This window comes from Rhinolophus sinicus, chromosome 13 (genome assembly GCF_057876585.1).
Source record: "Rhinolophus sinicus isolate RSI-liver-muscle chromosome 13, RSI-T2T, whole genome shotgun sequence".
NCBI lineage: Eukaryota > Metazoa > Chordata > Mammalia > Chiroptera > Rhinolophidae > Rhinolophus > Rhinolophus sinicus.
In genome coordinates this window covers 61,588,567-61,604,713 of record NC_142513.1, presented here as the reverse complement: position 1 = coordinate 61,604,713, position 16,147 = coordinate 61,588,567, and the positions used below count along the sequence as shown (strand labels likewise).

General features: G+C 59.8%; 1 protein-coding gene across 1 annotated transcript; it reads right to left on the bottom strand.

The window, feature by feature from the left end:
- Positions 1-329: 329 nt before the first annotated feature.
- On the bottom strand, positions 330-15,023 carry FAH (fumarylacetoacetate hydrolase). The gene is made up of 14 exons (XM_074318277.2): positions 14,849-15,023; positions 13,402-13,512; positions 12,465-12,586; positions 12,027-12,076; positions 11,512-11,602; positions 9,585-9,682; positions 9,429-9,481; positions 8,133-8,232; positions 7,364-7,494; positions 5,840-5,915; positions 4,394-4,440; positions 2,664-2,765; positions 1,928-2,045; positions 330-549 (listed from the first exon to the last, which is right to left on the bottom strand). Exons 1-14 carry the CDS (start codon positions 14,927-14,929, stop codon positions 470-472), a joined length of 1,260 nt encoding a protein of 419 aa, XP_074174378.2. The 5' UTR covers positions 14,930-15,023; the 3' UTR covers positions 330-469.
- Between the last annotated feature and the right edge of the window lie 1,124 nt (positions 15,024-16,147).

Below are 16,147 nucleotides of genomic sequence, written 5' to 3'. Positions count from 1 at the left end.
TCCTCCTCCTCCTCCCTGGAGGAGGCAGACCACCCCCGGACGCTCACTGCAGCCCTTCCCCAGGTCCCCAGCCTGCCGCCCACCCTGCAGCGCCCTCCATGCCGTGAGCCAGTTCCCTAGACTAAACCTCTCTGCATACACAGCCCGTTGGCTCTGCTGCTTGCAGGGGCGCCAGTCTCTTTCCAATCGCAGGGGAGATGGGAGGCCCCACCCAGACCTTTACTGACAAAATCGAGAAAACAAATTGTTGAACGTCTCCCACGGAAGCAGTACACACCCCGACCCTCCGAGTTCACTCAAGAACACGAGGGGACATCACACCACGACAGTGCAGGGCTCCAAGCATGGAGACAGCACAAGGGCTTTATTTATCACTGAAAGGAGAGTGGTCTACAGCCACGGCGGGGTCCCCTGGACCCTAGGGGCGGGATGGGGGCCTAGCCCCCCGTTTCCAGGACAGCAGAGAGCATCACGCTGGTGAGAGGGCGGGCAGCACTTTCCCAGCACACTGGCCAAAGCCGACACGGTAACCGTCCCCCTGGCAGTATCCTGGAACAGAGGGGACAGGGGTCAGCAGGAAGCCTCCAGGCGCGTGGGACCGACGCCCCAGCAGCCACAGTGCCGGTCATCACACAGCTGGGCCTGAGGCAGGAAGGCACCACCAAAATGACCCACATGGAGTTTAGACAGAAGAACAGCCCTCTAGATCTGCACAGAGCCACAGGGCCTGCCCGCACTCAGGGGCTCTCGGAAGCACCCCAGTGACGCTCCACAGTTTCCCCGACTGGTGGTCAACCCTCCCCACGTGGCTTTGGGTTCAAATCCCAGGACTGCTAATGAGCCTGAACCCAGACTGCCTGAGTTCAAAGCCTGGTTCCTCCACCTACTGGCTCCACGACCTTGGGTGCCCCTTGAACTCAGTTTCCTCATCTGTGAAATGGGTCTAATGATAGTACCCATGGTATGGGACTGTCACAGACAATATGAATTGACACACAGAAAAGCCCGAGAACAGCACCTGGCCCATGGCGACTGCTCAGTAAATATCAGCTATGACGACGATAATCGGGGTGATGGGGACAGCCAGTCTAAGCTCGCCTGCAAGCGGGAATGACCGTCCTTATGTCAGGGTTGGATGAAGCCCCAGCACGCGCTCTCTCTCAGAGCACATGTTCAAAAAACGTCAGTGTCATTCATTCAACCCCATTTCCACAAAAGTGACGGAAAGGCAGAGAGGGGGAGGCGCTCATCCCGGCAAGGAGGGTCCTGCCCGTCCAGACAAGTGTCAGAGGAGACACGTCTGCGGGGCTGAGCAGCACGGAGGACGCGAGAGCACAAAGGAGGAGCTGGGTGGACAGGAGTTCACCAGGACACAATGACCAGCATGCCAGACAGAGGAAACAGCACGTGCAAAGGCGCGGAGACCCGGGCGAGAGATGTGTGCGAAGCTGTCGTGCGCGGGACCGAGAAGCCCTGTGACCGCCTGAAGCTCACCCTCCCTTCTTGCCTGGAGCTCCACCAGCACCTCCACCCACTGGTCAGCACCCTGCTTCCCACAGGCAAACGCCGCTGACATCATCTCACTGCCCCACACGCCATCCTGCTGGGCAAAGCTGGCCACAGCCTCGCCATTCACAGGTGCCTGGCAGATGCCCAAACACAGGCTCTCCGCACGCAGAGTCCAGAATGACGGGAACCTGCCGTGATTTCACCATTTTGCTCAGGGAGAAAGGGGACAAAGCGGGACTTCCATGGTCTCAGGCGACTGAAATTTAAAGTCCCGTGAGCCAAGGCTGGGATGAAAGACACAGCAAGCAGAATAGCCCTGGGACGGCCAGAGTGGAGCCGAGGAAGGCCGAGGGCTGCACAGCCGACAGGACAGGACAGGCGGAGGCCAGGAGACAAAGCCGGGCGTGGCCACCCTCACCTGTGATGATGACTTCATCCCCGTCCAGCAGGAACTTCCGGGTCTGTCCATTCCCCAGCTCGATGGCCTTCGTGCCCCTCCATGACAGCTCCAACATGGAGCCAAAGCTTTCTGGCTCCTTCGTAACAGGAGAGGAAAGAGAATGTCACATGGATTTCCCTGAGCCTGTCCGCTCCTGTGCACATGAGGCGTGGGGGTCCTGGGCATGGGTGGAGGGGCCCTGAGCCCCCCACAGACGCTGTGTCTGTGTGCTTGAGTCTCGGCACCCTGCCCTTTGTTCAGGGCTGGGGGGAAGCTGGACCCCTCCCACTCGGAACAAGAGGCTGCAGTCAGGACTTCACAGGAAGTGACGGCACATACCCTCCCAAGTCATCGTCTCTCAAGGTTCTGAGACGCTACCATGGGCGGACAGTAGGGGGGCCGCCTCATCCTGGGAGGGCGCAGTGTGCGCTGGTGACAACCACACACGGGCCGTTTCCTAACTGTCCCCACAGGTCAGAATGACTCTCCCCAGGTAGACAGACGCAGCCGCTCAGTCATGCCAGCCTTAAGCTCTGAATTTGGAAAGGAAGTCCCTTTTGCACCGAGACGCAGGAAGCTGAGTAGGACGGAGCTGTAAGACGCGTCTGCATTGGGGCTGCGATCCCTTCTCGGGGGCGGGCTGCAGCCCTCCGCTCTGTGTGGGGAGCAGGCCAGCTCTAGCTACATGGGAAGTCCCCAAGGCGATGACACTCACCGTCCCGCTGATGGTTCCAGATGCCAGGAGGTCCCCGGGCTGCAGGTTGCAGCCGTTGACAGTGTGGTGAGTGAGCTGCTGCAGCATCGTCCAGTACATGTGCTGCGGGCAAGGGACAGAGGTGGGGGCGGGCGGGCTTCCTCCCGGGGTCCCCCACCCAGCTCCCCTACCAGCTCCCCCAGGCCCCTAAAGCAGCGACCAGCTGGCCTCCGCACAGTTGCCCAGGGGCCTTCCCCACCTGTGTCCGGGCCCACACCACCTTCCCCGAGCAGCCGGCCCCGCTGCTCAGCCCCTCAGTGTAAAGCCTGCTCGTCTGTCCATAGCGACACTCTGCCCTGCAAACACCCTGGAACTCATCACGGCAGAGGCTCCTCGTGAGCAAAACCTCGCTGTCATTCTCACACCCTGGGCCACGGGACAAAGCAGCCCTAAGGGAGGTCAGGCTGTGGGGAAAAGGGGCCAGGCCCGTGTGCCCCCGAGAGGCTCAGAGGTACGCACTGCTGCCCCTCTCCACGGCTTTCGATCTGCGCCTCCCCAGCTCGGGGCCCCACATCCAGGCAAAGGAAACCTCAGAAACGGACTCTTGCCCAAACCCCTCAAGGCGGCCCCTATTTCTTCTCACTAGCCCAAGGAGCCCAGCATAAAGATAAACTAGAACGGAGAGGAAATAGGAACATGTTGGTTCCGAGGGGGCTCACATGGTCAGGAAACACAAAAAGGTGCCCAGCAGTATTAGTCATCGGGAAAAGCAAAATGAAATCACAGTCCCCAGGATGGCTACAATGGAAGGGCAGACACCACCACGTCCTGACTGGGACGCGGGGCAGCTGAAATGCTCACACGCTGCCCGCGAGAGGGTGGACTGCACAACCCCTCTGGAAAACTGGCTGGGTGACCCCCTGGGCGGAGTGTGTCGGGGCGCGTGCTCTGTGACCCCGCAGCTCTGTGCCTGGGTACCCACCCGACAGGCACGTGCACGTATGTGCACCGAAAGATGGGGCGGGAACATCCCTGGTGGCTCTGTAATAACCCAAAGTGCAAACAACCCACTTGTCAATGGCAGAGTATTCACAGAGCGCTAGAACGACAAACCATCGCGACAAACAGCACCATGGCTGAATCTCACGAACACAAGGTTAAAACACGAGAAGCCAGAGAAAGAGCATATACAGTGTATGATTCCGCTTGTATAAAAGGGAAAAGCAGACACGATTAATGTACGGCCACAGAGGCCAGCAGAGAGGGCACCCCTGTTGGAGGCAGTGACGACATAACTGGAAGGGGGCCCAGGGCGCAGCTGACGTCCTGGAAATTTCCCATCTCTACATCTCGGTGCTGGTTGCCGGCCCAGGGAGGGTGACTTTGTGAAAATTCACTGAGCTGTATGGACACTTATAATTTGTACATTGTCATCTATGTGCTTCAATTAGAGTTTCACTTAAGAAAACAAAGTCACTCTGATCCATCCAGCCCGACAGAAGCCGGAGGCGACACGCTTACAGGCACGTCTATTATTCCCCAGGAAAGTCACTGGCCACGTCCGTGCAGACTCATCTGGACGGTCTCTGTGACCTCGCAGCCTCTCTGGAAAGGAGCCAGGCCACGGAAGCCCCAGGCCCACATGGGGCCGACCTGTCATCACGTCCAGGGGACGCGACTCCCCTGTTCCTGCCAGAAGAGCGCCCTCTTCCCCTCACTTCCGGAAGCACTTGCCCCGCTTCAACGCTCACCTTGAAATTGGACCTGCATATGGTCGCTGCCTGGCTCATTCCTTCTCCTGTTGGAAAGATGAGGCACGTGACAGTGACAAAGAGACTCCATTCCGTTCACCAGGAAGGAAAGAGAAACCCACCGTGCAAGGTGGATTGTTGTGTGGCCTAAGCTTCCCACCTCCGAGCACAACTTTGCCTAGAGACTCCGTGAAATGGAAGCTGTGAGGCTCTCGGACCCGGGAGGCACCACAGAGGTGCTCTATCCAGAGACAGCAAGTATATGCACACAGCCACCCCTCTGCCCCCACTCGCACGGAGGACGGTGCGTCCCGGTCACAGCTCGTATTTCCTCTGAATTCACGTGGAGCCTCAGAACGCCGCCGGCCCCGCTCATCAGTGGGGGTCATGCACAAGGTGAGTCCTATTGCCATTCCCTCAGGCGCCCTTTGGACCGTCGGGCCATGCGTCCCTGCCACCCTCCTCCAGTGACGGGCAGGGTGTGGCTTCAACATAACGCCTCCGAACCTCAGTTTCCCAAACTGTGACATGAAGTTTTCCAGGGGTCACTGTGGCAGCTCTGAGGCACTCCCTATCAGCCCTGTGCTTGGGGGACCGGCCTGCTGGCAAGGGGACACCAGGCCTGCTGCCAGGCACCGCCTGTGAAGGGCGCAGGCCCTGGGCCTGGCGGTGAGAAAGCCACAGCAGAACCTGTGTAGGGACAGACCCCAAGGAGAAAATCTAGGAAGAAAGGGTGTGGCCCCAGGCAGACCCTCCCCCAGCCCGAGGGCCCCCACTGGAAATGGAAAATGACGCCAGCCTCTGCCTGGGCACAGGCTCTGTCCTTGACCTTCACTCGGATCTACGTGTATACCCCTCACAACTTTACCACGAGATCAATGGCGTTATTACCCCATTTTACAGATGACAGACTGGGGCACAGGCAGGTTCAGTAACTTCTGGGAGGGGCAGAGCCAAGGCTCGAACCCCAGGCACGGCCTGCAACACGCTACTGGCCTAGTGACAGGCCTCCGAGCAGCCGCAGGGGGACGTGGACCCTGACCCACGGCTGGCATGGGGGCTGCTTGTGCTTCTCTGTGAGGCCCCAAAGGGCAGGTCCACGAGGACAGCTCCCAAACAGGCACGCATGGAATGTGTCACGTGGGAGAGGATGTGTGAGCAGAGGCGGGCAGCCCCTGGCTGGGGAGCCTGGAGAGGGGACTCGAGCAGAGGAGGGGCCCCAGACTCTACGCTTCCGGCCCTAATAGCTGAGAGTGACCCATACGGGCTTAGGGCCGCGTGGGTCCCGCATGGGTACCTTTGAGCACAGTGTCCCCCCTTCTCTTTCCCTTCCAAGAGCCCACACGTCTCCAAGGCTGGAGCAGGCGACACCCCCTCACCCTGCTGGAGCTCAGGAGTCCTTGGGGCAGTGGCACTTGCGCACACCCTCTGACCCCATGGCCGTACCTTTCAGGGCGACAGACAGGTTGATGTCAAACGTGTAGGGCTGGTCATGGCGGAGATACGGCAGGGGCCTGGGGTCCTGTGAGGACAGAGCACAGCACAGGGGCGTGAGCAGGCGGGCCGAGCTGGCCCTGGCGGAGCCACAGCAGAGGGCCTGCCGGAGAAGGGGAGCTCGCCAGGGACCCCGCCCGATGGTCCTGCACGTGGGCAGCGAGGGTGGTCCTATGTGCCCGGCTCCAGGAAAAGGGGCTGGGGGAGGGGCCTCAGCAGGGACAGGTGCCCAATCAGAGATGTCCCAGCGGGTGATCAGTGGGACAGCCAGAGATGAGGAGCAAAGCCAGGTCTGGGGGAGAGGCCGGGTGACAGAGCGGAGGCGGAGACGGAGGCTCATGGCCCGTCTGATTGGGGACCGTCTGCAGAGGCAGCTATGCCGGCCGAGCCAGGTCTGCACTTAGGCCCAAAGCAGTGTTTTCCCAAAGCGCGATGCTGCGTCCCTAGTGGTATGTGACATAATTACGGTGGTTTTAACAGCTACGTGATTCTTTTTCTTTTTATGATTAACATGGTGACTAGTGACACCAGTAGGGACATAAAGCTCCTTTTATAAACACGTTAGTTGAGTTTTAACATGGGATCTGCTTGACAGGAAAATGTTGAGTAAATGACAGGGCAGAAGTAGCCGAGGTGTGAAGGTCGGTCACACGTGGTATCTGGGAGGGGCCGGCATAGAGGGGGGAAGGGGACCTGTGAACGGGGAGGGAGCCGGACGAAGGATGGAGCCTGGAGGGGACGAGGGGCGCAGGAGGGCGTCTGGGGCAGGAGCTGAGGGAGGTGGGGTGGGGCCCCGAGCAGGCGAGGTGCTCAGGGGACACGTGCAGGCAGAGCAGCACAGGGCCGGAGCTCGCCAGGGCTCCCCCACGTAGAGGACGGGGTCACACAGGATTCTGGAGACACAGAAGTGGGGCAGGTCACGCACCAGATGCCAGGCGGGGGTGTGTTGAGGAAGAGCAGGGGTGGCCAGGGGGCCAAAGAGAGCATGAGGCCACCGCACTGGCCATAAGGCCTCAGGGCACTTGGCGAGGCCACTGGTGGTGATGGGGGCAGCGACCAGACTGTGACAGGACGAGCAGTGAGAGGTGAGACGGTGACACAGCCCTGAACAATGTTGGGGCTCGGGGACCGGAACCCCTCGCTGCCAGAATCCAAACTGCATTCTACCAGTTGGGCTCCAGGGGGCAGCATCATACTGAACCCAACTTGACCCCCTGGGAAATTGTGCAATGGGGTGACACTGGCAGGGACCCCTTCTCCCCTGCCAAGCAGCCCGTCCCCCTGGCCTCAGAGGAGTCTGACGGTTACGAAATCTGTTTTCCCCAAGAACCGCACAGGGGCAAAAAAAGCACAAGGCAGGATGACTGGTGCCTGCCTGGGCGCGGAGCCAGCCCCCCCACTTCCCATCCCTGCCCCAACAGTGTGCCCGCCGGGTGGGCAAACAGGGTGGGCAGCGTCCTGCCGGGCTCTGCTCACCTGGTGAGGGTTGGGTACCACGAAGGGCATGAGGGCATCCATGGGCACCACCCACGGAGAGATGGTGGTCCCAAAACTCTTCCCGAGGAACGGCCCGAGAGGCACGTATTCCCACTTCTGAATGTCTCGAGCTACAGGAGAAGGGGAGCGGGGCTGACGAGGGCTGCCGGGACCTCACTCCACGCCCCTCGTCCCCGACCACGGAGCACAGACGGTGCTCTGGCCCCAACCAGGCTGCCCCGGTCCAAGCGGCCACAGCACTCCATGCCAAGGACGGAGGTCCCTTGGGTCACGGTGCCAGGTTACAGCAAAGAGAAGGATGGCCAAGGGCAGGCACAGGGGGCTGGAGCTCACTCTCCAACTGTGAGGCGGACACCTCCTGGACTCAGGTGCCATCTTCCTCCCGCAGGTGGCAGAGGCTCGGGAACTGGGCTGGGTTTGAAGTATCAGCTCAGCCACTAACTGAAATCCCTCAGCTCCTCATCTGTGAGGTGGGGGTGACGACATGACCTGTACCTTGCTGGCACTCAGCACAGGGCCTGGCACACAGGGCTCACACCTACTGGCTGTGACGTCAGCCGTGTCCCCGTTCCACTTACAGGAACACGGGGGCTCAGGGAGGTGACGTGACTGGCCCAGGGGCTCAAAGCCGAGAAGTCTGTCTGCTGTCCAAGCCCACGCTCACAACCAACCCAGGACACCAGGCCCAGGGGCCCCCGGAGCTGAGCGCGCGCAGTGGACTCCCCCTCAGGCCACCCACAATACTTACCACTCCAGTCGTTCATGAGGACCATCCCAAAAATGTGCTCAGGGGCCTTGGAAATGGGGATCGGCTCTCCAAATTTGTTCCCAGGGCCCACAAAGAAAGCCTGCCATGGGGAAAAGCAGATTAGAATCTGGGGCCACCTGCCACCCCAGGTCACCACCTGAAGGGCAAAGCCAGGCATTTCCAAACCAGGCGGCCATGGCCAGGGGCCAGGACTGCCACAGGGGCCTGGCAGGGCTCCGAATCCACGGCGCTTCCAGGTCCTTTGCTGCACCCGGAAGGTGGTGAGCACCCACTCATGGCCCCTGTGCTGAGTGCCACCGCCCCACTGCTCTGCTGCCTCTCCCTCCCCACACGCACGCTGCATTTCAAGACGGGACAGCTCCACGAGGCTCGTGAAAAATGACAGTATCGGGATCTGTAGTCGTGCCATGAAAAATTGGAAGGCTGCCTCCAAAATGCAGCCAAGAGCCTGGTGGGGTGCCCCTCACCCCCCAATCCATCACCCACAACCTCGGAAGAGAAACGTCATTGGCACAATGAGCAGGACCCAACAGAACGTCGTGACACGACTGGAGGAAAAATTGGGACAATGTCTGTCAATAGCACATGAGCTGCTATGACATTTGCAAAACCGGAGTCGTTTTATTTGCCCTGTGACAGTGTTTAAACATTGCAAAACCTTCATCAAGATTTAAAAACAAAACCCAAGGGCACCAGCTCACCGAGAATCTTACCACAATGCGGTCCAATCACCTGTGCGCCCCCGCCCCCCCCCCCCCCCCCCCCCCGTGCTGACTTTCTGCCTTTTCTCCACCGGCCCCATCTGCCCCCCAACAGGGACCAACACAGCGGGGGCACCTGCCTGCAGAGTCCTCCGTTTGCCCAGAGACAAGACCCTGCCCCAAACCTGGTCTCCGTGCCCTGCTCTGCGTCCATGTGGCACCGTCACTATGGCAGCAGGAGGCAACGGGCTCCCTGGGAGTGGCTGGCTGGGCCTGGGGGACACGCTGGCAGTGCCCACACATTGCCTTCCTCTGACAGAGTTTAAAGAAATCACAGGACAGGACTGACCGGCAGGTAGCTCCTGTCTGCCTCTACCCAACCCGGGGTTCCCACTGCCACAGCCCTCCTGGGAGGCCCACACCCCTTCTCCTCCACCTGCTGTGACTGGACACCCAGAGGCTTCCCAGGCCTCACCCAAACCCTGGGGGCTGCTATGGGAAGCCCCCCCACCCAGCATCCTGCCATAATGTGTATACAGAGCCCATGGCAACAAAACCTCGAGGTCCCGCTTACCATTTCCAACTCTATGTCCAAGAGTTTGCAGGCGCCGTACACGGGAGGCTTAGCTGGAAGAACACCAGAGAGAAAGGCTGTTGTCAGCAGCAGGCCAGGGAACCACGGCACGAGACACCGAGCTACACAGGCGGGCTGGGACCTCGGGGCACGTACAGTCATCCGGTCTCATCTGTCCCATGGGCCTTCGGATTGGGGTGCCAGACACCACGATGGAAGAGGCACGGCCATGATAACCCACCGGTAAGTGCAGCCTGGGAAAGGAAGGTGAGAGAACACAGGGTGCCTGTTACCTGTTACAACATACATCTCAGAGTTCTTAGAAATTAAAAACAAAAAAAGAATCAGCACCCGTACATGGTTCAAAAACCGAAAGGTATTTCCATGTGTCCATCAACAGATAAACGGATGACCAAAATGGGGTCTATGCATATAACGGACTATCGCTCAGCCTTAAAAGGAAAGGGCATTCTGACGCACGCTGCCACGTGGATGAACCTTGAGGACACCGTGCTAAGTGACAGAAGCCAGTCACAGAGAGACAGTACTTGACTTTAGCCCAGAGCAACTGATTTCTGACTTCCGGCCCCCACAACTGTAAGAGAACATATTTGTGTTGTTTAAGCTACAAAATTTGTGTCACTTTGTCACAGCAGCAAGAGGAAACTAACAGAGTGTGCATGTACACATATTTTTTTTGTCTTCTTATAAAAATGACAACAACTTTGCACAACACCTTCACGTACGCACACCCCTTTTGATCCTCAATTTTTCTTTCAAGAGCTATAAAACGTATCATGTTGTGAATAGACTATAATTTTTTAACTCTTCCTCCACCAATAAGCACTCAGATTGCTTCCAGCTTTGGGCCATTAGAAAGACTGCAGGCAAACACCTTTGCTCTTGAATGTAAATGTTATGTCTGCAGGATAGATGCATGAAAGGGAGACTGAGGGGCGGAGGGCATGCACATTTCACATATTCAGTGTTTTGCTTAATGATGTCCTGTCCTTGCTGTTTGGGTGAATCCCAGGAAGTATATAGTACGTTTGTAATAAAGGACATGTGCATAAAGCAAGGCACAGCCACGGGCCACCTTGCTGCAAGCATCGTGAGCGAGGCCTGCTTGCTGTTCCCCTGAGGAAGTGGGGTGTGGCTCTCACACTCAGCCTGGGCCCCGCTCAGGCCCGAGTCCCGAGTCCCTGTCCGCCTGCGGTCTCAGATGCACCCCCGCTTGTCCCACAACCTCGCGATGCTGCTTAACTTCTCTGGGTCCTAACCTGCTCTTTCTCTCCTTCTTCCTTCTTCATCTGGGTCCTGACACCTCTCACCGCCTGGCACAGCCGACCTGAAACTGTCACTGAAAGAGGGAAGAGCCTGTGCCCACCCCAGCTACCACGTGTGGCTGATGGCACCTGGCCTGGGGTGTGCGTGCACGTGCCACTGCTCTGAGTAACGGTCACCTCCAAAGGACCACATGGAGCAAAGGGGCCAGGACCTCAGCTGGGCAGCGGCCTTGACCTGGGAGTCAGAAGACAACCTGTGGCCCTGTTGGTCTCAGGCAAGCCAGCCCTTCTGTGAACCTATTTTCCCTCCTGTGAAATGGGCCAACGGTCATAGCCTTGGCGACCCTGCTGAACTATGAGGAGGGTCAAATAAATGAACACAGCTCTCACTCTGAACTGACCACACTTTGGGAAAAGTACAGCAGCGGCACACGTAAGGATTCTCATTCATCAGAGATTTCTAACATGGAAAACACTAGAAGCTAAGGCTTTTGCCAACGGAACAGTAACATCCTGCTTACAAACGAGAGAATCGGGGAGGATCTCAGTGACTAACCCCCGTTCTCTCGATAAAGGGGCTCACGAGATTGCCCCATGACCCCACAGCAGGTCCAGGGCTGTGCTGAGAAGACCAGGAGCTGAGACCATTGTTTTCCGAAGTGGTCATATCAAGGTCATGACTGGTTTTCCTCCCCAGTGTCTTTAACCTAAGAGGACGTGGCCGGTCCCGGGGCAGGCGACGTGCTGCTAGATATGGACAGACAGACTCTGAACTTAAACCCTGGCCTGGGACTTACCAATTGGGCATCAGCGCGTTCTCCTTGCCCCTGAACATGATCCCCACATTGGTAGCATGCTGCCGAGAGGAATAGAAGTCTGTGTAATCACCTGCAGAGACAGTCACGGGAGGCCATCAGCGACCCCTCAGGACAGGGAAGGGATGGCCGCGAGGACTGGCGTGAGAGACGCCAGGCGGAGGAAGCAGGAGTGTAACTTCCCATACGCCTCGTTCCGTGGCTGGCAGGCAGGGGCCGTGAGTGCACACCCACAGCATTGGGACGGTCCCCACGGTCAGCAGGAAAGGCACACACACTAGCCTCACTAAAAGCAATGTTTTTGGGGAACTGCCAACTTAGAAACAAATGAGCTCTGGCCTTTGGCCGTCTGCGTCAATGCCGGGCCGGGGTCAGTGATGGGGAGGGGGTAACCCCCAGAGACCCTCCTCTGTTCCCTCCCCACCAAGAAGCAGGGACCGGCCATCTGGGTCCACGAGGCTGCTCCGTGCATGTCCTTGTCATGAGACTGTACTTACCTATGGTGGCTGGAAGGTGCATCGTGGCAGAAACCTGGGAGACGAACGCACTGAAACACAGAAGCAGGGGCTTCAGGGTCAAGCAAGTGACAGGCGAGGTCCCTGCTCTGGAGGCCCACCCGCGTCTCAGCCCGGACCACCCAGAGTGCTGCTCACGAGCTCCAGTGAGCGCCGCCAGGCGGGCCTGGGCCTGGGCTGAGGCGGCCACACCCGGAAGAGCGTCCACCCGCCAAAGCCAAGATGCCTCTTTTCTGCCTGTGTTTGTCTAGGAAACGAGCTAAATCACACCGATGCTAGGAACCAGACCAGGACATGGAAGGCAGTGGGACAGGGGTGATGCCCGTCACCCCGGAGCAGCCCAGGGGTGACTCGGGATGGTTCTGACGACCACCCTGTCCTCGTCTCCCCCCGCACCCCCCGATGTCCACCACTCCTCACCGCTTCCGAAGCTCCATGTCATCTCTGAGCCTGGCCTGGCTGGCAGACAGCAAATTCTGCAAGAAAGCTCTTGCCTCCTTCCAAGCGGCCTGGCCCAGGCCCATGAAGCTGTTGAGAGTCGGCTGAAGCAGGGAGAAAGAAGGTCACACACAGCAAAATGCTGGGCGGTGCCCCTCCTGTCCCCAGGACAGGCCTTCCAGGGCCCTGCCACTCAAACTCTCAGGACTTTGGCTCTTAGCTCTGTCGCCTGCTCATTAACGGGGAAAGGTGTCACCTCTCCTGAAGGGACTCAGCCCCTCACGGACTTGCACACAACAGGCCCAGCCTGGGAGCTGCTGTGCCAGCTGCCAGTTCAGCTTGGCCCAGCCTGCAGCTGAAGGTGGCAGTGTTCCTCCGACGGAGGCACCTCCAGCCTGTGGGTTATCGCCGTCTATACAGATCCCCTTCAGGTAAGTGAAGAAGAGGCTTCTTAGCAGGGAGACGTGGCAGTAAAAGCACCTGTGGGCTCCCAAGGCTGGCGTTCCAGCCCCAGCTCCAACACTTGTAGCCACGTGACCCGGGAGAGCAGTGTCTCGTTTCTAATCTGAAACGAGGGTCAGATTAGACCCTCATCCCTCTAATGAGGGTCCGAATTCCTAGGCCAGAGGGTCGCTGTGAGGATGGGGCGAGAGAGGTGTGGGACATTCCTAGCACATAGGAAGTGCTCAAAAACTCCCCCTCTCCCTCCTGACCGTGGGATGGGAAGGAGCCCATCAAAGCACCCGGCCATCCAAAGGGAAGTCAATTCACATCCTTCCCACAGGTACGCATCCTGCAGGCTGACTCCTGCAGGTGGCCACACAGAGGGCACTGGGGCCAGCTGTCCCTTCCTCCCTGCCTGTAGCTACAGAGCTGCAGGGCCACTGAGATCCAGGGCAAGCCAAGTCACATGTCCTACCTGATCGAAGACATCCTGGTGTTTGGAGAGGACAGGCCCGGTGAAGAGGTGCTTAACGACACTGAGGTCCAGGATCTGGTCTCCAATGGCCACGCCGATCCTGGGTCTCGGCTGGGAGGAAGGCGCATGGTCAGGGCTCGGCTCGCTGACCCGCAGGGTCCGTCTATGTAAGCGCCCACAGGTCCCCCTGGGGGTGGCCCTCTCTGGAGTGGGACTGAGGAACTGGGTCCTCAGCACTGAACCCCAGCTCCCTGCGCCTCCCAATGAGCTAAAACGTCGGCAGTGACAGCGTCAGACGAGGCCGGTTCTGCGTGAAGGCCCCGAGCCTCCTGGACCCCAAAGGGGCCACATGCCCGCCCGGCAGCCTTCAGAGGGCATGGGACGGGGCTGTCTGTCCCAGCCGTCCCTCGTGGCCGGCCCTGCACACTCTCACGTGGAAACAGCAGGGCTGTGCTGTCCGACGGCGCTAGCCACTCTCAGCGTGTTCATGCCCGAGTCCTCGGGGAAAGCAAGGCGCGCACCCGCCTGCCTCGCATCGGTGCTCCCGTCTAAGCGACTTGTCCACGGAGCGGCGGGCGCGGCGGGCGGCCGGCCAGCAGAGGGCGGTGGCTCCCACGGGTGAGGCGTTAACCCGCCCGGCTCGCAGGGCTCCCAGCAGCAGCAGGAGCGTTAGCCATTAACGTTTGGTGCCCTTGCGACACCTGGCCAGGCCGGCAGTTGTGAAACGCCGTGTTGACTCTCGCAGACCCGCCAGCGGCTGCGGCCGGCGCGGCGAAGGCCAGCCGCTCGGGGAAGGGACGCCCGTCGCCAGGACCCGCCGCCCGCCCGCCGCCCGCCCGCCGGGGGCTCCTGTCGGCACACGGCTCCTGGGCGCGGTCGGGTGCGAGCGGGCTCGGGGCGCTTCTGCAGCGGCGTCTTTCTAGCAGCCCGACCGCACCAGCTGGCAGCCGGTTGTCTGCGGGCCCGGCAGGGAATGGGAGCAAGCCCGCAGCCCGCAGCCCGCAGCGCACACTCGCAGCTGGAGGCGAAGACACTTGGCCGCCGCGCCGCCCCAAACAGCGGGGTCACTTCACAGTCCCCGGGGCAGGGGTAGCACCGCCCTGGGAGCGCGGCCAGCAGCGCACGCGGCGCTGCAGGGCAGGGAGCGAACCCCGTCACTGTGGCTGCCGCTTCTCGGGCACGGAACCGGGCACAACTTGCTCGGCCGGCCGGGAGGGGCGCGGGCGTGGGGAGGTCTCGTCTCGTCACACACCCCTTCAGGGGCACCCGGGCCCGGCCCGCTGCTCAGGCGCAAACGGGCCCCCGCCCCCCCCGCCCCGGGGCTCCTCAGGCCCCGGGACCCCGGAGTCTGCGCCCGGGCGCCCCGCGGGCACGGCCGAGGCCCGAGGCGAAGCTGAGGTGCCGGGGCCGCCCGTCCGCCCGCGCCCTCCCCGCGCCCTCCACTCACGTTGCCTGTGGTGGAGAAGACGCCGTAGGGCAGGTTGTGGATCGGGAAGTCACAGTCCGGGGCCACCGGGACGAACGACATGCTGGCGAGCGCGGCGTCGGACTGGACGCGGCGGAGCGGTCGGGCGGGAACGCCACGCTGCGGACCCCGCCCCTCAGCGCGGCCGGGTGACGGGCAGGGCCGGGCCACGCCCACGCCCACGCCCCCTCGCCGTCCCCGCCCCTCTCGCGCTGTCCTCCGGGAGAGCAAGGTCCAGCGGCGGGCGCAGGGCCTCCGCACAGCCGTCCCCAGCCCTGCACCCCACGCTCCGCTGGGTGACCCCAGCCTCGTGTCCCCGCCGCGCCCTGCTCTCTGCCCTACAGCGCGCTTGTGGGCGTCCAGGGAGGGGGAGAGGAAGAGTGTCCCAGCCTGTAAGATGCATTCGGGGCAGCACTTCCGAGCTGTACGATGTCAACTATGGATGTGGCCTGTACAGGCCCTGACCCTCCCCTTCAAGGCGGGAACCGTCTCTCATTCTGTGTGCGGCGTGGTAGCCAGCAGCACACGGGTACAGACTTCAGTGATTAATATAAAATTGCTGACCAAAGGCAATTCATCACCGGCCAGTGAGCCCCACTCAGCCGGGCGCTGGGATCCAGCAGCTTCTGCTCCCTGCCCCGTGTGCCCGGGCGGTGAGCATGGCGGCCCAGGACCTCCCACTGAAGACACACAGGCCAAAGAGCCTACATGATAAAAGCCGTGTGGACAGAAAACCAGACCTTTGGGGGAGGGGGACAGCTCTGTGTGTGCGAAGGCGTGTGGACATGCCATAGCTGGAGGAGGAGGAATCAGACTTCGTAGTTTTAAAATAGACTTGCCAACCCACTAATTACACGCGGTGTCTGAAAACACCAAAGCTGGTCTCTAGTTGAAGTAACTGGCAAACACACTGTACTTTCTTTTCTTTCTCCTGCTTTGGGAAGCGGTGTGTTGGGCATGTACAGTAATAATTAAAAACTTTTAAGGAAAGAATATTGCCTATAATCCCACCAACCTAGTCTTCACATTTTCATGTTATTTGTTCATTCCATTTGTGTGCACGATTTTTCCATCTTTGTGAACTTTACATAGAGGCCATTTTTCAATCTTTCCCAATGTTTTTCTCCTGAAGGTTTTTCCTTGTGGCCAAAGAGACTTATTCTTTTCAACGGCTAAAGCTGCGGTATTTTCGACTGTGATAATGGAGCAATGAAGAACTTTCTGTCTTGACGTACACTGTTGGCCAGCATCTACAACGTAATTTTGAATATAAGCAGCCCT

Coding starts and splice junctions, on each gene's coding strand:
- FAH (XM_074318277.2), bottom strand. CDS start 14,929: ATGTCGTTCGTCCCGGTGGCCCCGGACTGTGACTTCCCGATCCACAAC. Junction 12,587..13,401: donor ACCAGGATGTCTTCGATCAG/GTAGGACATGTG, acceptor TCCCTGCTTCAG/CCGACTCTCAACAGCTTCAT. Junction 7,495..8,132: donor CCTCATGAACGACTGGAGTG/GTAAGTATTGTG, acceptor CTTCTCCTGTAG/CTCGAGACATTCAGAAGTGG.